This window comes from Coregonus clupeaformis, chromosome 29 (assembly GCF_020615455.1).
Source record: "Coregonus clupeaformis isolate EN_2021a chromosome 29, ASM2061545v1, whole genome shotgun sequence".
Lineage (NCBI taxonomy): Eukaryota > Metazoa > Chordata > Actinopteri > Salmoniformes > Salmonidae > Coregonus > Coregonus clupeaformis.
In genome coordinates this window covers 8,157,611-8,181,891 of record NC_059220.1, presented here as the reverse complement: position 1 = coordinate 8,181,891, position 24,281 = coordinate 8,157,611, and the positions used below count along the sequence as shown (strand labels likewise).

General features: G+C 46.3%; 1 protein-coding gene across 1 annotated transcript in view; it reads left to right on the top strand.

Moving 5' to 3' along the window:
• The window catches only part of LOC121544255 (ribosomal protein S6 kinase alpha-5-like), a 52,639-nt gene that overhangs the window by 20,579 nt on the left and 7,779 nt on the right, over positions 1 to 24,281 (top strand). The window contains exons 6-15 of the mRNA XM_041854169.2: positions 1,038 to 1,121; positions 1,446 to 1,549; positions 2,339 to 2,489; positions 2,850 to 3,011; positions 4,638 to 4,769; positions 5,336 to 5,469; positions 10,953 to 11,046; positions 12,493 to 12,663; positions 12,931 to 13,122; positions 14,839 to 14,998. Coding sequence (XP_041710103.2) covers positions 1,038 to 1,121; positions 1,446 to 1,549; positions 2,339 to 2,489; positions 2,850 to 3,011; positions 4,638 to 4,769; positions 5,336 to 5,469; positions 10,953 to 11,046; positions 12,493 to 12,663; positions 12,931 to 13,122; positions 14,839 to 14,998 — 1,384 coding nt within the window. The remainder of the gene's footprint in view (positions 1 to 1,037; positions 1,122 to 1,445; positions 1,550 to 2,338; positions 2,490 to 2,849; positions 3,012 to 4,637; positions 4,770 to 5,335; positions 5,470 to 10,952; positions 11,047 to 12,492; positions 12,664 to 12,930; positions 13,123 to 14,838; positions 14,999 to 24,281) is intronic.

The following is a 24,281-nucleotide window of genomic DNA, read 5'->3' as shown; positions in this document are numbered from 1 at the left end:
TTTGGGACAGGGGTTCTGTTTTATGTCCAGTCCTCCTGAGGAGATGTAATGCAGCCGGTGGTTATGCGCTGAGTGCGTTCCAAATGGCACACTATTTCCCATATAGTGCACTACTTTTGATCAGGGCCCATTGGGCTCTGGTCAAAAGTAGTGCACTATATAGGGAATAGGGTGCCATTTGGGAGGCAACCATTCTGTCTGATCGTTATGTCGTGTATACACATTCTGTCTGATCGTTATGTCGTGTATACACATTCTGTCTGATCGTTATGTCGTGTATACACATTCTGTCTGATCGTTATGTCGTGTGTAGACATTCTGTCTGATCGTTATGTCGTGTATACACATTCTGTCTGATCGTTATGTCGTGTATACACATTCTGTCTGATCGTTATGTCGTGTATACACATTCTGTCTGATCGTTATGTCGTGTGTAGACATTCTGTCTGATCGTTATGTCGTGTATACACATTCTGTCTGATCGTTATGTCGTGTATACACATTCTGTCTGATCGTTATGTTGTGTATACACATTCTGTCTGATCGTTATGTCGTGTATACACATTCTGTCTGATCGTTATGTCGTGTATACACATTCTGTCTGATCGTTATGTCGTGTGTAGACATTCTGTCTGATCGTTATGTCGTGTGTAGACATTCTGTCTGATCGTTATGTCGTGTATACACATTCTGTCTGATCGTTATGTCGTGTATACACATTCTGTCTGATCGTTATGTCGTGTATACACATTCTGTCTGATCGTTATGTAATGTATACACATTCTGTCTGATCGTTATGTCGTGTATACATATTCTGTCTGATCCTTATGAGAGCCAGGTTATATGCTTGATAAGTTATTCTCCACAACAATGATCTCTGTTCTACCTGAATTGATCAAATGTGTCCTAGTTTCAAGCTTCCTTCCTGTCAATCCCGGTGTGTTTCAACATGTCAGTGATGAGAAACGACAAATAAATAAAAAATCTCTCATCTTGGTCTGTTATTTGTCTTACTTTGACTGTTTGTTGTTTTCCAGTTGGAGAGAGCTTACTCTGTCTGTGGCACCATTGAGTACATGGCCCCAGAGATCGCAGAGGGAGGAGCGGCTGGCCATGACATGGTAATTTATCATTTAGAACCCCCCAAAGTTGACTTGTTATGTTGTACTGTTCTTGACCCAAATGCACAAGGTACACAGACATAATCATATGTCTAGCCCACTAATAAATGGGTGTAGTCTGCTGCACGCCTGTGAAGGCTGCCTCTGGTGTCTGGGGTGCTGTTCCAAGCTGCCGACATTGCATCATTTGCGCAACGCGTCTGCAATGTAGGCAGTCTGGAACGCCACCTTTGTCATATTGTATGTTGGCCTATATCATGTTCTGTATATTATAATAATAATACAAAACTTTATTCGTCCATTGCATATGTACCTGTGTTCCAGGCTGTAGACTGGTGGAGCCTTGGAGTATTAATGTATGAACTTATGACAGGCGGATCACCATTCACTGTCGATGGAGACCAGAACTCTCACACAGATATCGCCAAGTAAGCATTCCCCCAGATCTATTGCCTAACATCTCCTAACATGTAGACTCCAGAAAGCATTACTGCTGCATGAGCAATAGCAATTAGGGATCCTAATAAACAAAACTCAACATCCATTTGATTTCCTGATAGGCTGGAAAACTAAACAGTCTTTCACTTGTCTTCTTTATCAAGTGAGAAGTACTTGGTGGCCAGCCTGTGTGTGTGTGTGTAATGAAGTTGGGCTGATCAAACAAATATACACATTTCCAAGTTCTCCAAGACAATGAACAATACAGTATTCTTCTATAGCTGGCCACTAACTGTATAAAGCTGTAGATGGGTTGTTTCTCTCTCTCTCTCTCTCTCTCTCTCTCTCTCTCTCTCTCTCTCTCTCTCTCTCTCTCTCTCTCTCTCTCTCTCTCTCTCTCTCTCTCTCTCTCTCTCTCTCTCTCTCTCTCTCTCTCTCTCTCTCTCTCTCTCTCTCTCTCTCTCTCTCTCTCTCTCTCTCTCTCTCTGAAATAAGTGCTTTCTTTCATGCGTTTCCTCTGGGATCAAATACTGTCGATCCTGTTGATGTACTGTATGTCAGTGAAGGGTGTTCAAATCCGATCCTGGAAGTCCCCAGTACTGCTGGTTTTCTGCTCTACTTGGTGTCCCAGGTCTAAATCAGTCCCTGATTACAGTGGAGGAAGGAACATCAGCAGTGGAACTGCCTTCGAGGTCCAGATTACAATTTGCTTGATGTATGTATTATTGATTTATTTTATTTTTAAATCCTGTCCAACCCTGACCTCTGTCACCTCTCAGGAGGATCTCGAAGAAGGACCCTCCGTTCCCCAAAGACATGGGCCCTCTGGCCAAAGACCTCATCCAGCGCCTCCTCATTAAAGACCCAAAGAAGAGACTGGGCTCTGGGCCTGACGGAGCTGACAACGTTAAGAAACATCCATTCTACCAGGTAAGAGAGAGGGGCGGGTCCTTAACCTGGTACCAGAGCCATTTCCTTAGCCTGATCTCAGATCTGTTTGTGCTGCATAGCCAGCCCCTATGGACATTGTCATTGCTAAGGACCATATGAGTTAGCTATACAGCCAAAGAGATCTGGAACCAGGCTAGTATCTCCTCTCTAACACATTGAGAATATATTGTCCATCTTAGAAGGTCTTAGTTTTTTCTTCTCTGTGGCATCTTGATACATTGAGGTCTATTGGTACATACCATACAGTATATTTGCCTTTGTTGATAAAACGGTGCTTGAAGGAGAAATGTTTGCTGATTTTAAAAGCGTTCTGTTGGGTTTCATCTTCTCTCCTTTTAGAAGATTAACTGGGAGGACCTGGCCGCTAAGCGGGTGCTCGCCCCGTTCAAGCCGGTGATCAGGGATGAGCTGGATGTCAGCAACTTTTCGGAGGAGTTCACCGAGATGGACCCCACCTATTCCCCTGCAGCTATGCCTCAGAACTGTGACCGCATCTTTCAGGTGGGACAGAAATGTCCTCAATAGCTCATTTTAAGGTCAATACGAGCCTGTCTGTGTGTATATTGGTATTCAAATTGACTAAAGGGCTTTTCATTCAAGGCATAATTATAGCCATACTCCGTTTTGGATAGGCCAAACAGATGTGAATGACTATTTATGCTATAGCTTTGAACAATAATGTGGCTTTGAGCCCCTATTCATAAAGCGTGTCACACAGAGCATGAGGGCAGATCTAGGATCAGTTTAGCCTTTTGTATCCTAATGATAGGACAAAGGATCTGCACTCCTACACTGAGATGCTTTATGGATACAGCTGTGTGCCAGCTTTTGGTTATGTGTCTGATTTGATGTAGGCTATTGCGTGAAATCTCAGCTGTGATTGCCATGCCTTCTGGCTCCTCGAGCCTGGCTGATCAATAGGCCCATTAAAAAGGGGCTTCTCTCTTTTTCTCTGCTGGAATAAATGGTTACAGTTCCAGAGAATCGCAATGTCTGCCTCAGTTACGCCTTAAACCTGTGATTGCCAGCTTTATCTTGGCTAGTCTTGTTTTATTTCACGCCTGCAGCCCGCCTTGCACATATACTGGGATTTGTAGGCTAGTCTTTATAATTTGCAGCCAGGCCTTAGCAATTGTGTTAGATAGAGATAGTGGCTGAGATGACAACATTTAACTCTGGGGTCTGCTCTCCCCCTTGCCTCACAAAACAAAATTAAATTGCATTAGAGCCCCGACGAGATGTAATTTCACAGCAGAGCAATCAGATATTGAAGCCTGGCAATTTGGGCATTCTGATGCGTCCATATCCATTCATTCATTCATCCATCAATCCTTCCGTCCATCCATGGCTCTTACTCTGCATGCATGCCACGCAGCTGTGTGTGTGTGTGTTTGTGTGTGTGTAAACCCTGGGCCCTGCACAGCTGGAGCCAGGCAGCACATCTCAATCTCATCATAGATGACAGTTCTAACAATGAGCACAGATGGACAACCAATGAATGGCAGCCATTGTCACGCTCACTCCAGTTTCTACAGTATTGACAGGTTATAATTAGTTCTTCACTGAGCTGGAATGGGAGGCCTGGTTATACAAAAAAGGAAGTCTCTGGTAGGCACTATACTGTGAAGGGTATACCAGTCTCTGGTAGGCACTATACTGTGAAGGGTATACCAGTCTCTGGTAGGCACTATACTGTGAAGGGTATACCAGTCTCTGGTAGGCACTATACTGTGAAGGGTATACCAGTCTCTGGTAGGCACTATACTGTGAAGGGTATACCAGTCTCTGGTAGGCACTATACTGTGAAGGGTATACCAGTCTCTGGTAGGCACTATACTGTGAAGGCTATACCAGTCTCTGGTAGGCACTATACTGTGAAGGGTATACCAGTCTCTGGTAGGCACTATACTGTGAAGGGTATACCAGTCTCTGTCCTGTGCTGCAAATGACAGTTGTGTATATTAAACCCCCTCTTCCTATGTATGCGTCACCTCGTTCATGGTCCCCTCTTGCTTCATATTATGCTTAATGTAAAACACCCTCTCTCACAAAGAGAGAGAGAGGGTGTTTTACATGAAGCATAATATACACCCTCTCTCTCTCTTTGTGTGTGTGTTCTGGTTACAGGGCTACTCGTTCATGGCCCCCTCCATCTTGTTCAAGAGAAATGCTGTGATGGACGACACGCTGCAGCTGTGTGGAGGATCAGGGTCAGAGAGACCAGGGTCTGCTGCTGTGGCCCGCAGCGCCATGATTAAGGTACAACACACACACACACACACACACACACACACACACACACACACACACAGCCGTGTGGGGGCTCAGGATTGCTGTGGCCTGCAACACCATGATGAAGGTACAACACACACACACACACACACAGCTGTGTGGGGGCTCAGGATTGCTGTGGCCTGCAACACCATGATGAAGGTACAGCACTGTTACTGGGTGGGTGACGGTATGTGTACAGTACACTACAGTTAGATGAATAGGGTCACATCTCTTCCCTCCACACAAACACACTTAGGCTTGGCTGCATTAACTAAGTGTTTCTTTGGGGGGTTTATCTCCTCTGCTCTCTGATCCTTGCTTCATTTAAGCTCTATAATGAGTCTTGATGTGTGTGGCTGTGTACTGTGGTGTCTCTCCAATAGAAAATATAGTTGCGGTTGCAGCGTTGGATAACATTGAAAACAGGATTGGTAATCAGTTGTTTGGGCTGAGGCGTGATGAGATATAGATAATGTTTGTAATAAAATGGCTATGAAAAAAAAAAAAACAGCATGGTGATTTGACCTAAACAATGATTCCCCTTCCTTTAGGACTCTCTGTTTTATATGAACTATGAAATGGACCTGAAGGACAATGCCCTGGGTGAAGGAGGCTTCTCTATCTGTAGGCAGTGCACCCACAAGAAGACTGGACAGATGTATGCTGTCAAGATCATCAGCAAGAGGTACTGTTACCATAGTCCTGCCTGATCCCAGATCTGTTGGTGCTGTATGGCCAGCTCATACAGTATGACCATTGTCATGCCAAACTGACACCTACCAGGGCTAGACCTTCCCGGAGCTAGCTCACTGGCTAACTAGCTAACTGTATGTGATGTCAATGTGGTCGTTTGACGTCATTGTGGTCCTTTTACGTCAGTGTGGTCGTCTGTAGCTCAATTGGTAGAGCACGGCTCTTTAGTGGGTTCGATTGGCCGGTCCATCCAGACGTAAATAATGTATGCACGCAAGACTGTAAGTCGATTTGGATAAAAGCATCTGCTAAATGGTGTATATATATGTATGTATGTGTGTGTGTGTGTGTGTGATATATATATATATATATATATATATATACACACACACACAGTGGGGAAAAAAAGTATTTAGTCAGCCACCAATTGTGCAAGTTCTCCCACTTAAAAAGATGAGAGAGGCCTGTAATTTTCATCATAGGTACACGTCAACTATGACAGACAAAATGAGAATTTTTTTTCCAGAAAATCACATTGTAGGATTTTTTATGAATTTATTTGCAAATTATGGTGGAAAATAAGTATTTGGTCAATAACAAAAGTTTCTCAATACTTTGTTATATACCCTTTGTTGGCAATGACACAGGTCAAACCGTTTTCTGTAACTCTTCACAAGGTTTTCACACACTGTTGCTGGTATTTTGGCCCATTCTTTCATGCAGATCTCCTCTAGAGCAGTGATGTTTTGGGGCTGTCGCTGGGCAACACGGACTTTCAACTCCCTCCAAAGATTTTGTATGGGGTTGAGATCTGGAGACTGGCTAGGCCACTCCAGGACCTTGAAATGCTTCTTACGAAGCCACTCCTTCGTTGCCCGGGCGGTGTATTTGGGATCATTGTCATGCTGAAAGACCCAGCCACGTTTCATCTTCAATGCACTTGCTGATGGAAGGAGGTTTTCACTCAAAATCTCACAAAACATGGCCCCATTCATTCTTTCCTTTACACGGATCAGTCGTCCTGGTCCCTTTGCAGAAAAACAGCCCCAAAGCATGATGTTTCCACCCCCATGCTTCACAGTAGGTATGGTGTTCTTTGGATGGAACTCAGCATTCTTTGTCCTCCAAACACGACGAGTTGAGTTTTTTTAACCAAAAAGTTATATTTTGGTTTCATCTGACCATATGACATTCTCTCAATCCTCTTCTGGATCATCCAAATGCACTCTAGCAAACTTCAGACGGGCCTGGACATGTACTGGCTTAAGCAGGGGGACACGTCTGGCACTGCAGGATTTGAGTCCCTGGCGGCGTAGTGTGTTACTGATGGTAGGCTTTGTTACTTTGGTCCCAGCTCTCTGCCGGTCATTCACTAGGTCCCCCCGTGTGGTTCTGGGATTTTTGCTCACCGTTCTTGTGATCATTTTGACCCCACGGGGTGAGATCTTGCGTGGAGCCCCAGATCGAGGGAGATTATCAGTGGCCTTGTATGTCTTCCATTTCCTAATAATTGCTCCCACAGTTGATTTCTTCAAACCAAGCTGCTTACCTATTGCAGATTCAGTCTTCCCAGCCTGGTGCAGGTCTACAATTTTCTTTCTGGTGTCCTTTGACAGCTCTTTGGTCTTGGCCATAGTGGAGTTTAGAGTGTGACTGTTTGAGGTTGTGGACAGGTGTCTTTTATACTGATAACAAGTTCAAACAGGTGCCATTAATACAGGTAACGAGTGGAGGACAGAGGAGCCTCTTAAAGAAGAAGTTACAGGTCTGTGAGAGCCAGAAATCTTGCTTGTTTGTAGGTGACCAAATACTTTTTTTCCACCATAATTTGCTAATCAATTCATAAAAAATCCTACAATGTGATTTTCTGGAAAAAAAATTCTCAATTTGTCTGTCATACTTGACGTGTACCTATGATGAAAATTACAGGCCTCTCTCATCTTTTTAAGTGGGAGAACTTGCACAATTGGTGGCTGACTAAATACTTTTTTCCCCACTGTATAGAAATATACATTACATGTGAAAAGTTTGGACACACCTACTCATTCAAGGGTTTTTCTTTATTTTTAAAATTTTTTACATTGTAGAATAATAGTGAAGACATCAAAACGATGAAATAACACATATGGAATCATGTAGTAAACAGAAAGTGTTAAACAAATCAAAATATATTTTATATTTGAGATTCTTCAAATAGCCACCCTTTGCCTTGATGACAGTTTTGCACACTCTTGGCATTCTCTCAACCAGCTTCACCTGGAATGCTTTTCCAACAGTCTTGAAGGAGTTCCCACATATGCTGAGCACTTGTTGGCTACTTTTCCTTCACTCTGCAGTCCGACTCATCCCAAATCCCAAACCATCTCATTTGGGTTGATGTCGGGGATTGTTGAGGCCAGGTGTAGAATGCTTTATAATAATAATAATAATAATATAATATGCCATTTAGCAGACGCTTTCATCCAAAGTGACTTACAGTCGTGCGTGCATACATTTTTGTGTATGGGTGGTCCCGGGGATCGAACCCACTACCTTGGCGTTACAAGCGCCGTGCTCTACCAGCTGAGCTACAGAGGACCACGCTTTGGTAGCCATGCTGGTTAAGTGTGCCTTGAATTCTAAATAAATCACAGACCGTGTCACCAGCAAAGCACCCCCACACCATAACACCTCCTCCTCCATACTTTACGGTGGGAAATACACATGCGGAGATCATCCGTTCACCCACACTGCATCTCACAAAGACACGGCGGTTGGAACCAAAAATCTCAAATTTGGACTCTAGACCAAAGGACACATTTCCACCGGTCTAATGTCCATTGCTCATGTTTCTTGGCCCAAGCAGGTCTCTTCTTCTTATTGGTGTCCTTTAGTAGTGGTTTCTTTGCAGCAATTCGACCATGAAGGCCTGATTCACACAGTCTCCTCTGAACAGTTGATGTTGAGATTTGTCTGTTACTTGAACTCTGTGAAGCATTTATTTGGGCTGCAATTTCTGAGGCTGGTAACTAATGAACTTATCCTCTGCAGCAGAGGTAACTCTGGGTCTTCCATTCCTGTGGCGGTCCTCATGAGAGCCAGTTTCATCATAGTGCTTGATGGTTTTTGCGACTGCACTTGAAGAAACTTTCAAAGTTCTTGAAATGTTCCCTATTGACTGACCTTCGTGTCTTAAAGTAATGATGGACTGTCATTTCTCTTTGCTTATTTGAGCTGTTCTTGCCATAATATGGACTTAGCCATATTTGGTAAAATACCATCTTCTGTATACCCCCTCTACCTTGTCACAACACAACTGATTGGCTCAAACACATTAAGAAGGAAAGAAATTCCACAAATTACCTTTTTAACAAGGCACACCTGTTAATTGAAATGCATTCCAGGTGACTACCTCATGAAGCTGTTTGAGAGAATGCCAAGAGTGTGCAAAGCTGTCATGAAGGCAAAGGGTGGCTGTTTGAAGAATCTCAAATATAAAATATATTTTGATTTGTTTAACACTTTTTGTTTACTACATGATTCCATATGTGTTATTACATAGTTTTGATGTCTTCACTATTATTCTACAATGTAGAAAATAGTAAAAATGAGTAGGTGTGTCCAAACTTTTGACTGGTACTCTATATAAACTCAGCAAAAAAAGAAATGCCCCTTTTTTAGGACCCTGTCTTTGAAAGATAATTAGTATAAATCCAAATAACTTCACAGATCTTCATTGTAAAGGGTTAAACACTGTTTCCCATGCTTGTTCAATGAACCATAAACAATTAATGAACATGCACCTGTGGAACGGTCGTTAAGACACTAACAGCTTACAGACGGTAGGCAATTAAGGTAACAGTTATGAAAACTTAGGACACTAAAGAGGCCTTTCTACTGAGTCTGAAAAACACAAAAAGAAAGATGCCCAGGGTCCCTGCTCATCTGCATGAACGTGCCTTAGGCATGCTGCAAGGAGGCATGAGGACTGCAGATGTGGCCAGGGCAAATAAATTGCAATGTCCGTACTGTGAGATGCCTAAGACAGCGCTACAGGGAGACAGGACGGACAGCTGATCGTCCTCGCAGTGGCAGACCACGTGTAACACCTGCATAGGATCGGTACATCCGAACATCACACCTGCGGGACAGGTACAGGATGGCAACAACAACTGCCCGAGTTACACCAGGAACGCACAAAATCCCTCAATCATTCCTCAGACTGTCCGCAATAGGCTGAGAGAGGCTGGACTGAGGGCTTGTAGGCCTGTTGTAAGGCAGGTCCTCACCAGACATCACCAGCAACAACGTCGCCTATGGGCACAAACCCACCGTCGCTGGACCAGACAGGACTGGCAAAAAGTGCTCTTCCTTGACGAGTCGCGGTTTTGTCTCACCAGGGGTGATGGTCGGATTCGTGTTTATCGTCGAAGGAATAAGCGTTACACCGAGGCCTGTACTCTGGAGCGGGATCGATTTGGAGGTGGAGGGTCCGTCATGGTCTGGGGCGGTGTGTCACTGCATCATCGGACTGAGCTTGTTGTCATTGTAGGCAATCTCAACGCTGTGCGTTACAGGGAAGACATCCTCCTCCCTCATGTGGTACCCTTCCTGCGGGCTCATCCTGACATGACCCTCCAGCATGACAATGCCACCAGCCATACTGCTCGTTCTGTGCGTGATTTCCTGCAAGACAGGAATGTCAGAGAGCCCGAATCTCAATCCCATTGAGCACGTCTGGGACCTGTTGGATCAGAGGGTGAGGGCTAGGGCCATTCCCCCCAGAAATGTCCGGGAACTTGCAGGTGCCTTGGTGGAAGAGTGGGGTAACATCTCACAGCAAGAACTGGCAAATCTGGTGCAGTCCATGAGGAGGAGATGCACTGCAGTTGTTGAATCTTGTTATGGTCATACAAATATTTCCACATGTTAAGTTTGCTGAAAATAAACACAGTTGTCAGTGAGAGGATGTTTATATTATTTATTTTTTATTTTACCCCCCTTTTTCTCCCCAATTTCGTCATATCCAATTACGAACTTGTCTCATCGCTGCAACTCCCCAACTGGCTCGGGAGAGGTGAAGGTCGAGTCATGCGTCCTCCGAAACATGACCCACCAAACCGCGCTCCTTAACACCCACCCGCTTAACCCGGAAGCCATCCACACCAATGTTCCGGAGGAAACACTGTTCAACTGACGACTGAAGTCAGCCTGCAGTCGCTCGGCCCACCACAAGGAGTCGCTAGAGCGCGATGAGCTAAGTAAAGCCCCCCCCCCGGCCAAACCCTCCCCTAACCCGGACGACGCTAGGCCAATTGTGCGCCGTCCTATGGGACTCCAGGTCACGGCCGGTTGTGACACAGCCTGGGATCGAACCCAGGTCTGTAGTGACGCCTCAAGCACTGCGATGCAGTGCCTTAGGCCGCTGCGCTACTCGGGAGGCCGATGACACTCTCTCTGTGTGACCATGTGTTCTGTCTCCTCTCTCCCCTCTAGGATGAAGGCTCAGACACAGAAAGAGATTGCAGCTCTGAAGCTCTGCGACGGCCACCCCAACATCGTCAAGACTCAGGAGATTTACCATGACCAGGTAAGGATTTTTTTAGTTAACCCCAATCTCTATACTGTTTTTTTGCAAGAAACACCTGTTCTGTTTGCTATCAGATGATGAGTTCTGGTTAGAAATAAGTGCATCATGCTATTCAGTCAGTGAAAACATTACATTTTAGTCATTTAGCAGACACTCATCGGATTCAGCTGAAGTAGGCAAAAAACAACCACATATTTTCATTGAACTTTTATTTATACATGTTCTTCTCATTTTGATAAAGTCTATTTTACAAGAGAGACCTGAAATCCCAAGTATTGCCAGTATAAGCCCATCTTCAGAAATAGTCGCTATCTGACAGAGCCAGTGATGGAGACAAGACACGTCAGACAGGTAGCCTTATTAAGTCACTGAAGTGGAACAGAGCAGATGAATGTGGAAACTAGATTCCTCCTGGGACATTCTCCCTCTGTTCTCTCCTTCCTGTTGTCCTGTAATAAACACTACACTATCCCCCTCATCTTTCAGGTTGTATCTGTTTGAGTACATTACAGCAGCTGAACCACATACAGGTACATTCACTATAGATATAGATTAATCAAACCCACATGGAACATATTTCATATCTGTATGTGGGCCTAGAGTTTAGTGAACAAAAAAACAATTTGCTCCAAATTGGGTCAAACAAGTGTGTGTGTGTGTGTGTGTGTGTGTGTGTTCATGTCTCTCTGTGTGTGTGTGTTCATGTCTGTGTGTGTGTGTGGCTGATATTGCTGGGGTTCATTAGCTGGGGCCCTTCAGGCCTAGCAGCACCACTAGCTTTGATGAGCTCTGCTGGATTCTTACTATACTGGTACCTCAGAGAGGGCTGGGACCTAAATGGCACCCTGTTCCCTTTAAAGTGCACTACTTTTGACCATAGCCCTATGGGCCCTGGTCAAAAGAAGTACACTATAAAAGGGAATAGGGTGCCATTTGGGACGCAGGCAGAGTGAGGGCTTTGACCTAGATCAAAGCAAAGCCCCCCTCCCAATCTGCCTCCCAGTTCTCCACCCTTTTCACAAAGTGTGCACTTGCAGACTCCCTGTCAATCTGGACGCACACCACCCCCCGCCCGCTCCCCACATCCGCTCCTCATCTCTCAGTCACTGTAAGAGCTGGATTGTTATTAGGAATATGGAAATGTGGATTCAGGGTTTCTACTGTTTGAATTTCCTAAACAATTTCAGCTATTGTGTAACTACATCCTTGGCTCAGAGCACTCCGAGCAGGATGGATCATATTGACTCAGTAAAGCATATGACTTCATTACAAATATAATATAACTACAAAATAATTACATATAATTACAAAATATCTAGGAATATTTACATGTGTATATGAACTATTAATACATAGTAAACATGACTCATTATATTGTACTCTACACTGTAATGCTTCTCTCTGGAGACACTAGGAGTAACTGTCCGTCTTTCTGTCTCTCTCTAGCTGCATACATACCTGGTGTTGGAGCTGCTGCGTGGTGGGGAGCTGCTGGAGAGGATCCGGAGGAAGCAGCACTTCAGTGAGACAGAGGCCAGCCGCATCATGAGGAGACTGGTGTCAGCCGTCAGCCATATGCACGATGTAGGAGTGGTACACAGAGACCTCAAACCAGAGGTATTACTGAAGCACTCAGTGTGTGTGTGTGTGTGTGTGTGTGTGTGTGTGTGTGTGTGTGTGTGTGTGTATGTGTGTATCATCAATTAATAGGACCAAATACTTGGAGAAATGGAACTGAAACTAACATCTCAGAAGTGTTGCATCTCATCCTTCCTGTCATAAGGCTAGAAATGGTCATATGGGTGCCATTATTAAATGGCAGTGATACATTTAGACGGAGTAGAAAAACAGAAACATGTTTCTCTCTTGAAACCCGTCTTTCAGAACCTGCTGTTCACAGATGAGAGTGAGAACTCGGAGATAAAGATCATAGACTTTGGTTTTGCCCGGCTGAAGCCTCCAGACAACCAGCTGCTGAAGACGCCGTGTTTCACCCTGGCCTACGCCGCGCCAGAGATCCTCAAATACGACGGCTATGATGAGTCATGTGACCTCTGGAGCCTGGGGGTCATCCTGGTGAGTGGGGGTCCGAGGGGGTACAGAGGTGTAAATCTTTATACCCTTAAAATGCATTGGATGAGAAGATCCAAGGTTCCTTCCCTCAGAACTTCTCCTCCGATGCGTTTTGAAAAGGAGTTCGAGGGAACCAAGGATTTAAAAAAAAGTTTCACCCAGGGAGAGAGAGAGCTGCCCAATCCCAAATCAAAACTTGGCCTCTGTACCATGTGTCAAACTCAAGCTTATTCAATCCGGCCGCAGGTGGTTTGAGTAACATATAAATAAATACATTTTTTATAAATCATTTTTTTTGGGTGAGAAAACTACCTCAATCTATATTTAATTTAAAAGACTACAACCAAATTGAAACTGTGTAGAAATGCTAATGGACCTATATTAATACAGTCTCTTCACTCTGTCCAGCTCGCTAAAAAAACACCAAAATGAAAGCTAGACAGTCAGGGAGCATCGAAAATTGGACAGAGGGCTGTTTTTTTGCACATTTTGATCACAAGAAAATATAACACATTTTCAGTGCGGCCCGCCGGAGCTCGGTGAAGACTGAGTGCAGCCCGTGGGAAAAATGAGCTCGACACTCCTGCTCTATACCAATTAGCTGCACTTCTCGTAGATCTGACATTTCATTGACACTTCGATACAGCTACAGAAATTGCAGCTTGATTCTGCAGTTGTGTGTCAACATTCTGTGTGACAAGGCCATTCACATGGGGAGCTGTTCTGGTGTTCTCTGCATGCTGTGGTATTGTGTTATGTGGTTAGGGCCTGTCTGATACCCATCTATCTTATTGAGGACAGTTAACATGCTGCTCTTCTGTTGTCCTGTGGTCTGTTCTGTAAATGAAGCGCTACCAGCAGGACTCTGCAGCTACATGCTTACTCAGAGCACAGTGGGTTAATGGCTAGGCTACAGTCTGCCATTTGGGAAGCTTTTCAATGCTCCTTCAATTCTTGATTTCTATCATAACCCAAAACATGAAGTTTTCTTAATGTAAACAAACAATGTGTAGGGTCAAAAGATGGCTAAACAATCTCTCGGCTGTCACGGACTGTCGGTCTTTGCATTTGAAAGCGCTGTCTATGAATTTGAGAAGGGTTACATCTCCCTAGCCCCATCCTTAAGCAGATGTGGGTTTTTTTTTAATCAGACTGTAGCTTGAGGAAGAGAGGGGGGAGGGAGGAAGAGCGATTTCTCCGCTTGGCCTCTCGAGCGTGCAGCCTTGAGGCTTTCTCTCCTTTCTTCTCTTTCTGCTTCACCCCCTGGGGGTTCAGTATAGTAGTGTGCTGGCTGGGCTGAATGTGTGTACATAGCTGTGATGTGATGCTTCCTGACAGGCCAGGCTCTGTACAGCAGAGTGCCCTGGAAGCATAGTGAGCCAAGGAGAGAGGAGAGGACACACATGCCACAGAGCAAGAGAGATAAACATGCACTGGAAAAGTCTTGTTTGTTTGATGAGGTATTAGAAACCAGGCCAACCTTAATCAGGTTTAGATCAGGTGAGAGTACACCTGGTACATTATTTAGTAAGCTAACGGTTTAAAGATGTGTACACATGCATGGAGAACATGCATGCAATAGTATACACAATCTCAACATATAGGCTACATGTAGGATTATGGTACATAGTATTTATTATATTATTATTATATTGGATCATATATTTATTATATTTATTATGATATATTTATTTTATTATTATGATTATTATATTTTAGTACACCATGCTGTCGGGCCAAGTGCCGTTCCAGTGCCAGGGGAAGAGTATGGCCCGCACCAGCGCTGAAGAGATCATGAAGAAGATTAAACAGGGAGACTTCTCCTTCGAGGGAAAGGCCTGGCGGAGTGTCTCACAGCAAGCCAAGGACCTCATACAAGGTGAGCCTGGGAGATGGAAGATCAGGGGCAGGTTTGGGGTCAATTCAAAGTGAAGTCAGTCAATTCAGGATTCAATAATTGAGAAAATTGCATTTATTTTCAATTATTTCTAAATAAACTGAAAAGGAGAAGCTATTTATTAAAGGAGAAGCTATTTATTGATAAGTCCCAATGCAAAGTTACACCTCACTTTTCTATTTTTCGAGTTATTACTTAAAACCGATCAGAAGAATGTTGAAGTCATGTCGGAAAATGTTTTTCCGGTGAGGTGATGTAATCTGGGGGAACCTGCAAGCCAGACTATTATTCCCTATAAAGTAAACAACAGAAATAACTTAAAATGTATAACTTCAAATTAAACCAAATCGTTTGCACTCATGACTACTGATTTCAATTACATTTTCAGCCAACTTACAAGGAAATACTTTATGAAGTTATTGTTACACATTAACTTTCAAGGTTTCTAGCCAACTAGCCTGCAAACGTTAGCCCTACTAGCCTGCTAATATTACGTTAGCACTACATGAGACAACTAGTTGCTATCAACACCTAACTTACGGCTACATTCAAGTAAACCAAAGTTTTGGAAATACATAACGCCATCTAACCAGTTATCAAAGAATATTAGAGCAGAGTCTTACAGGTTAATGGCTGGGGCCCATCCGATGGTAAAACTTGTAGAAACGTGCAGGCTGAGTTAGCTACCAAAGCCAGGGGGAGGCGGGCGCTTCACCGGCCAATGGAGAGTCAGGGAAATCCCAAATAGATTCCAGATGTCCGTCAGCTAGCGTGCTAGCACTATGCCATGGTGGAAAAAGTTACATAACTCCCGTAGACTGCTTCACAGAGAACATGCCGAAAAGTTGACAACAAAAAGGAGAACAGACGAGGTACTACACAATTAGAGCAGGTATGATTTTCTCTTTAGTTTTGAGCCCACGGGAAGAAGGCACCTGCTGTGTTAACGGGTTCCCACTACATTTACATCATTTAGCAGAAGCTCTTATCCAGAGCGACTTACAAATTGGTGCATTCAACTTATGATAGCCAGTGGGACAACCACTTTTTTCTTCTTTTTTTATGGGGGGAGGGGGGTGGGGGGGTTAAAATGATTACTTTATACTATTCCAGGTATTCCTTAAAGAGGTAGGGTTTCAAGTGTCTCCGGAAGGTGGTCAGTGACTCCGCTGTCCTGGCGTCGTGGGGGAGCTTGTTCTACCATTGGGGTGCCAGAGCAGCAAATAGCTTTGACTGGGCTGAGCGGGAACTGTGCTTCCGTAGAGGTAGGGGAGCTAGCAGGCCAGAGGTGGATGAACGTAGTGCCCTCGTTTGGGTGTAGGGTCTGATCAGAGCCTGAAGGTAAGGAGGTGCCGTTCCCCTCACAGCTCCGTAGGCAAGCACCATGGTCTTGTAGTAGATGCGAGCCTCAACTGGAAGCCAGTGGAGTGTGCGGAGGAGCGGGGTGACATTAGAGAACTTGGGAAGGTCGAACACCAGACGGGCTGCAGCGTTCTGGATAAGTTGTAGGGGTTTAACAGCCACAAAGTCGGTGAAGTGCATGCTGCATGGCCGCACGTGCCCCATCTGCTTCTTGTTTACATCACAGTTCCTGTGATTGGTGGATTGTAGCTCACCACAGCCAACACTTTGTCCGGAATGTAATTACTTGCTAGCATGGCTAGCTGCTAATGTTTGCCAGCTTCAGCAAGCTACCGAGCTAGCATACGAACTCGGTAGCACAGATCAGCCATATGACATTGAGAAATAGTGCATTGTGGGTAGTTTCGAAGATATCCGGAAATAAGTGAATAAATATGTAATAACCCAAAATCATAGCTATGTTTGTACTTATAGGTAACCAGATTGTGACTACAACTAACTCACTAAGTCTTTGACAACACTGTGTTGTTACATTGGTGAGCAAAAAGTAATGCTTCCTACCCTTTCAATTCAAATTGACCCTGATCAGGGTGTTGATATGAACTTCAGGCATGCTTTGCCTGAAGGTGCAGGTGAAGGTTGCACCTTGCTTCATTGGTCCAACTTACTGAATAACTAAAATATTTATTCTGCATGGCCAGCCAGTTAAACGTTTGTTTTTCTTGTATTTTACCCCTAGTTTGGTAAAAGTTTGGATTGACAGCATTATTGATTGAGTTGATGTATTAGTTTTTACTTGGTGTTGTCTGGTAGGAGGTGTGGATCTTCTATTGTGCAGGTGATGCTGCTCAGTGCTCACCACAGGTTCTGTCTGTAATGTTCACCAGGTGTCTGTCTGGTCCAAGGCTCTCCAACCCTGTTCCTGGAGAGCTACTGTCCTGTAGGTTTTCACTCTAACCCTGTTCCTGGAGAGCTACTGTCCTGTAGGTGTTCACTCCAACCCTGTTCCTGGAGAGCTACCGTCCTGTAGGTTTTCACACCAACCCTGTTCCTGGAGAGCTACCGTCCTGTAGGTTTTCACTCCAACCCTGTTCCTGGAGAGCTACCATCCTGTAGGTTTTCACTCCAACCCTGTTCCTGGAGAGCTACTGTCCATTAGGTTTTCACTCCAACCCTGTTCCTGGAGAGCTACTGTCCTGTAGGTGTTCACTCCAACCCTGATCTAGCACAACTGATTCTTATAATTAGCTGGTTGATAAGCTGAATCAGGTTAGTTACAACTGGGTTGAGGAAACAGGGGGGCAGGAGGGGGAGGCCAGGGCTGTCGAGCAGAGGATGGCAGGGGCGAGAGTTTGATCCCTGCTGATTTGTAAAGGGTGAACCAGAAAAAGATGTCAAAAATCGTATAAATTAATTTGCATTTTAATGAGGGAAATAAGTATTTGACCCCCTCTCAATCAGAAAGATTTATGGCTCCCAGGTGTCTTTTATACAGGTAACGAGCTGAGATTAGGAGCACACTCTTAAAGGGAGTGCTCCTAATCTCAGTTTGTTACCTGTATAAAAGACACCTGTCCACAGACGCAATCAATCAATCAGATTCCAAACTCTCCACCATGGCCAAGACCAAAGAGCTCTCCAAGGATGTCAGGGACAAGATTGTAGACCTACGCAAGGCTGGAATGGGCTACAAGACCATCGCCAAGCAGCTTGGTGAGAAGGTGACAACAGTTGGTACGATTATTCGCAAATGGAAGAGAAACAAAATAACTGTCAATCTCCCTCGGCCTGGGGCTCCATGCAAGATTTCACCTCGTGGAGTTGCAATGATCATGAGAACGGTGAGGAATCAGCCCAGAACTACACGGGAGGATCTTGTCAATGATCTCAAGGCAGCTGGGACCATAGTCACCAAGAAAACAATTGGTAACACACTACGCCGACTGAAATCATGCAGCGCCCGCAAGGTCCCCCTGCTCAAGAAAGCACATATACAGGGCCGTTTGCCAATGAACATCTGAATGATTCAGAGGAGAACTGGGTGAAAGTGTTGTGTTCAGATGAGACCAAAATCGAGCTCTTTGGCATCAACTGAACTCGCCGTGTTTGGAGGAGGAGGAATGCTGCCTATGACCCCAAGAACACCATCCCCACCGTCAAACATGGAGGTGGAAACTGTCATGGCTGAGGTGTATGTGGTGTGGGAGTCAGGCGCAGGACACCGAAGCTTAGTCCAACAAAGTTTACTTGTGAAACCACAAGGCAAAGATACAATGATCGGCCTCAAAACAAAACAGAGGCGAGCAATTACGCAACTATGCGTAAAACAATAAAACAACAAAACAGAGAAAAGACACGCAGCACTACGGACAGGTGAAAAACAACACACAACCTAACCAATACAAAACAGGCAACTTATAGAACACGTAATCAGACACAAACGGACACAGGTGTAATAGACAGACAAAAGCAATCAAACATAGAAACATTGAACGGTGAACGCCGAAGCCTGCCCGAACCAGGAGGAGGAGCAGCCTCGGCAGAATCCGTGACAGTACCCCCCCCTTGACGCGCGGCTCCAGCCGTGCGCCGACCCCGGCCTCGGGGACGGCCAGGAGGACGCGGACCCGGGCGCGTGGGATGCCCACGGTGGAATTCAGTCAGGAGGGATGGATCTAGGATGTCCCTCCTAGGCACCCAGCACCGTTCCTCCGGACCGTACCCTCCCACTCCACGAGATACTGGAGACCACTCATCCGGCGCCGAGTCCAAGATGGTCCGGACCCTGTACGCCGGGCCCCTCGATGTCCAAAGGGGGCGGAGGGGTCTCTCCTATCTCATCTTCTTGGAGTGGGCCAGCTACCACCGGCCTGAGAAGAGACACATGGAACGAGGGGTTAATATTCTTGTAATCAATAGGCAGTTGTAACCTGTAACACACCTCGTTCAATCTTCTCAGGACTTTAAAGGGCCCCACAAACCGCCGACCCAGCTTCCGGCAGGGCAGGCGGAGGGGCAGGTTTCGAGTACACCGGTCCCTCACTGCGGTGGCGATCGGCGCTCGCCTTTTGTCGACGGATGGCCCGCTACAGATGGACATGGGCAGCGTCCCACGTCTCATCCGAGCGCCGAATCCACTCATCCACCGCAGGGGCCTCGATCTGGCTCTCGTGCCATGGTGCCAGAACCGGCTGATACCCTAAAACACACTGGAAAGGTGTTAAATTGGTGGAGGAGTGGCGGAGAGAGTTCTGGGCCATCTCTGCCCAGGGGATATACCTAGACCACTCCTCCGGCCGGCCCTGGCAATAGGACCTCAGAAACCTACCCACATCCTGGTTGACTCGTTCAACCTGCCCATTGCTCTCTGGGTGGTACCCCGAGGTAAGGCTCACTGAGACCCCCAAGCGTTCCATGAATGCCCCCCAGACTCTGGAGGTGAACTGGGGACCTCGGTCAGACACAATATCCTCGGGACCCCATAGTGCCGGAACACGTGGGTAAATAGGGCCTCAGCGGTCTGTAGGGCAGTAGGGAGACCCGGCATTGGGAGGAGACGACAGGCCTTGGAAAACCGATCCACAACGACCAAAATGGTGGTATTCCCCTGGGAGGGGGGTAGGTCGGTCACAAAATCCACCGAGAGGTGGGACCATGGTCGTTGTGGAACGGGCAGGGGATGTAACTTTCCCTGGGCAAATGTCTAGGTGCCTTACACTGGGCGCACACCGAGCAGGAGGAGACATAAACCCTCACATCCTTAGCTAACGTTGGCCACCAGTATTTCACGCTAAGGCAGTGCACTGTCCGGCCAATACCTGGATGTCCAGAGGAGGGTGATGTATGAGCCCAATAAATAAGGCGATCACGAACCTCGAGCGGAACGTACGTCCGCCCCACAGGACACTCGGGGGAGTAGGGTCGGTACGCAGTGCCCGCTCGATCTCCGCATCGACCTCCCACACCACCGGAGCCACCAGACAAGACTCCGGCAGTATGGGAGTAGGCTCAATGGACCTCTCCTCTGTGTCATACCGCCGGAACAGGGCGTCTGCCTTACCGTTCTGGGACCCTGGGATGTATGTGATCTTAAAAACAAACCGGGTCAGGAACATGTTCCACCTAGCCTGACGAGGGTTCAATCTCCTAGCTGCCCGGATGTACTCCAGGTTACGGTGGTCAGTCAGAATGAGGAAAGGGTGTTGAGCCCCCTCAAGCCAATGCCTCCACACCTTTAGGGCCTGGACTACAGCTAACAGCTCCCTGTCCCCTACGTCATAATTACGCTCCGCCGAGCTGAGCTTCTTAGAATAGAATGCACAGGGGCGGAGCTTAGGTGGCGTGCCGGACCGTTGCGACAGGACTGCCCCAATACTGGCCTCGGACGCGTCTACCTCTACTTGGAATGGTAAAGAGGGATCCGGATGCGCCAGCACCGGAGCCGAGGTGAACAGGTTTTTCAGTTTGACAAATGCCCTGTCCGCCTCAGCTGACCACTGCAAGCGAACCGGACCCCCCTTTAGCAGGGACGTAATGGGAGCTGCAACCTGTCCAAAGCCCCGGATAAACCTCCGGTAGTAATTAGCAAAACCCAAAAAACTGCTGCACCTCTTTTACAGTGGTTGGAGTTTGCCAATTACGCACGGCCGACACACGGTCAACCTCTATCTTCACACCAGACGCGGACAACCGATAACCCAAAAAAGGAGACGGACTCCTGGAAGAACAAGCATTTCTCTGCCTTGACATACAAGTCATGCTCCAACAGTCTCCTCAACACTCGGCGCACCAGGGCTACATGCTCGGCTCGTGTAGAAGAGTACACTAGGATGTCGTCAATGTATACTACCACACCCTGCCCATGCATGTCCCGGAAAATCTCGTCAACAAAGGATTGGAAGACTGAAGGAGCATTCATTAACCCGTATGGCATGACGAGATACAGTGGGGGAAAAAAGTATTTAGTCAGCCACCAATTGTGCAAGTTCTCCCACTTAAAAAGATGAGAGAGGCTTGTAATTTTCATCATAGGTACACGTCAACTATGACAGAGAAAATGAGAATAAAAAAATTCCAGAAAATCACATTGTAGGATTTTTAATGAATTTATTTGCAAATTATGGTGGAAAATAAGTATTTGGTCAATAACAAAAAAGTTTCTCAATACTTTGTTATATACCCTTTGTTGGCAATGACACAGGTCAAACGTTTTCTGTAAGTCTTCACAAGGTTTTCACACACTGTTGCTGGTATTTTGGCCCATTCCTCCATGGAGATCTCCTCTAGAGTAGTGATGTTTTGGGGCTGTCGCTGGGCAACACAGACTTTCAACTCCCTCCAAAGATTTTCTATGGGGTTGAGATCTGGAGACTGGTTAGGCCACTCCAGGACCTTGAAATGCTTCTTACGAAGCCACTCCTTCGTTGCCCGGGCGGTGTGTTTGGGATCATTGTCATGCTGAAAGACCCAGCCACGTTTCATCTTCAATGCCCTTGCTGATGGAAGGAGGTTTTCACTCAAAATCTCACGATACATGGCCCCATTCATTCTTTCCTTTACACGGATCAGTCGTCCTGGTCCCTTTGCAGAAAAACAGCCCCAAAGCATGATGTTTCCAACCCCATGCTTCACAGTAGGTATGGTGTTCTTTGGATGCAACTCAGCATTCTTTGTCCTCCAAACACGACGAGTTGAGTTTTTACCTAAATGTTCTATTTTGGTTTCACCTGACCATATGACATTCTCCCAATCCTCTTCTGGATCATCCAAATGCACTCTAGCAAACTTCAGACGGGCCTGGACATGTACTGGCTTAAGCAGGGGGACACGTCTGGCACTGAAGGATTTGAGTCCCTGGCGGCGTAGTGTGTTATTGATGGTAGGCTTTGTTACTTTGGTCCCAACTCTCTGCAGGTCATTCACTAGGTCCCCCCGTGTGGTTCTGGGATTTTTGCTCACCGTTCTTGTGATCATTTTGAACCAACGGGGTGAGATCTTGCGTGGAGCCCCAGATCGAGGGAGATTATCAGTGGTCTTGTATGTCTTCCATTTCCTAATAATTGCTCCCACAGTTGATTTCTTCAAACCAAGTTGCTTACCTATTGCAAATTCAGTCTTCCCGTCCTGGTGCAGGTCTACAATTTTGTTTCTGTTGTCCTTTGGCAGCTCTTTGGTCTTGGCCATAGTGGAGTTTGGAGTGTGACTGTTTGAGGTTGTGGACATGTGTCTTTTATACTGATAACAAGTTCAAACAGGTGCCATTAATACAGGTAACGAGTGGAGGACAGAGGAGCATCTTAAAGAAGAAGTTACAGGTCTGTGAGAGCCAGAAATCTTGCTTGTTTGTAGGTGACCAAATAATTATTTTTCACCATAATTTTCAAATAAATTCATAAAAAATCCTACAATGTGATTTTCTGGATTTTCTTTTCTCAATTTGTCTGTCATAGTTGACGTGTACCTATGATGAAAATTACAGGCCTCTCTCATCTTTTTAAGTGGGAGAACTTGCACAATTGGTGGCTGACTAAATACTTTTTTTCCCCACTGTACTCGTAATGACCCGAGGTGGTGCTAAATGCTGTTTTCCATTCATCCCCCTCCCTAATGCGCACCAGATTGTACGCGCTCCTGAGATCCAACTTTGTGAAGAACCGCGCTCCGCGTAATGATTCTGTCATAGTCGCAATCAGTGGAAGAGGGTAACTGTACTTAACCGTGATCTGATTGAGACTACGGTAATCAATACACGGGCGCAAACCCCCGTCCTTCTTCTTCACAAAGAAGAAACTCGAGGAAACCGGGGAAGTGGAGGACCGTATGTATCCCTGTGCCAAGGACTCGGCTATGTAAGTTTCCATAGCCGCTGTCTCCTCTTGAGACAGGGGATACACACGGCTCCGCGGAAGTGCCGCTCCTGTTTGGAGATCTATCGCACAATCCCCCTGTCTATGAGGTGGTAGCCGTGTTGCCCTCGTTTTGCTGAACACAAGTGCTAAATCCTCATATTCGGGGGGAATGCGCATTGCGGGCACTTGGTTCGGACTCTCTACCGAGGTCGCCCCTAAGGAAACACCTAGACATCTCCCTACACACTGGGCAGACCACTCCATAAGAGCCCTCTGTTGCCACGCAATGGTAGGATCATGGGCGCTTAACCAGGGAAGCCCCAGCACCACGGGATACGCAGGAGAGTCAATCAGATAAAACTGAATGATCTCCTCATGACCCCCCAGCGTCGTCATCTTAAGTGGTGCTGTGACTTCTCTGATCAACCCCCGACCCCAACGGCCGGCTGTCTAGGGCATGAACAGGAAAGGGGGCTTCTACCGGCCGAAGGGGAATACCTAACCTATAACAAAATGCACGATCAACAAAATTCCCAGCTGCGCCTGAATCTACTAGCGCCTTATGCTGGGAATGAGGTGCCACCTGTGGAAATCTCACAGGTATACACATGTGACCAACAGAGAGCTCTGGGTAAGTGGGGCGCCTACTCACCTGAAATGACTCCCCAGTGCGTGACCTGTTGTCCCCTCTCCCAGGAGACCCTCCCCAGCACCTGGCCGCGGTGTGTCCTCCACGGCCACAGTTGGTGCAGGGATGGCCCCCCTCGGGTTCTCTCTCCTCCTCCTCTCTAGCGCTAGCACCCCCGAGCTCCATGGGAATCGGCTCGGAGGTGCTGGAGGGTGGAATGGACGACCCCCACTCGGGACGTCCGCGGGTAGCCAGCAGGGTGTCGAGACGGATGGAGATGTCCACCAACTGGTCGAATGATAGGTTGGTGTCCCTGCAGGCCAGCTCACGACGAACGTCCTCTCGTAGGCTACACCGGTAATGGTCGATGAGGGCCCTCTCATTCCACCCCGCATCCGCCGCTAGAGTCCGGAACTCCAGGGCGAAC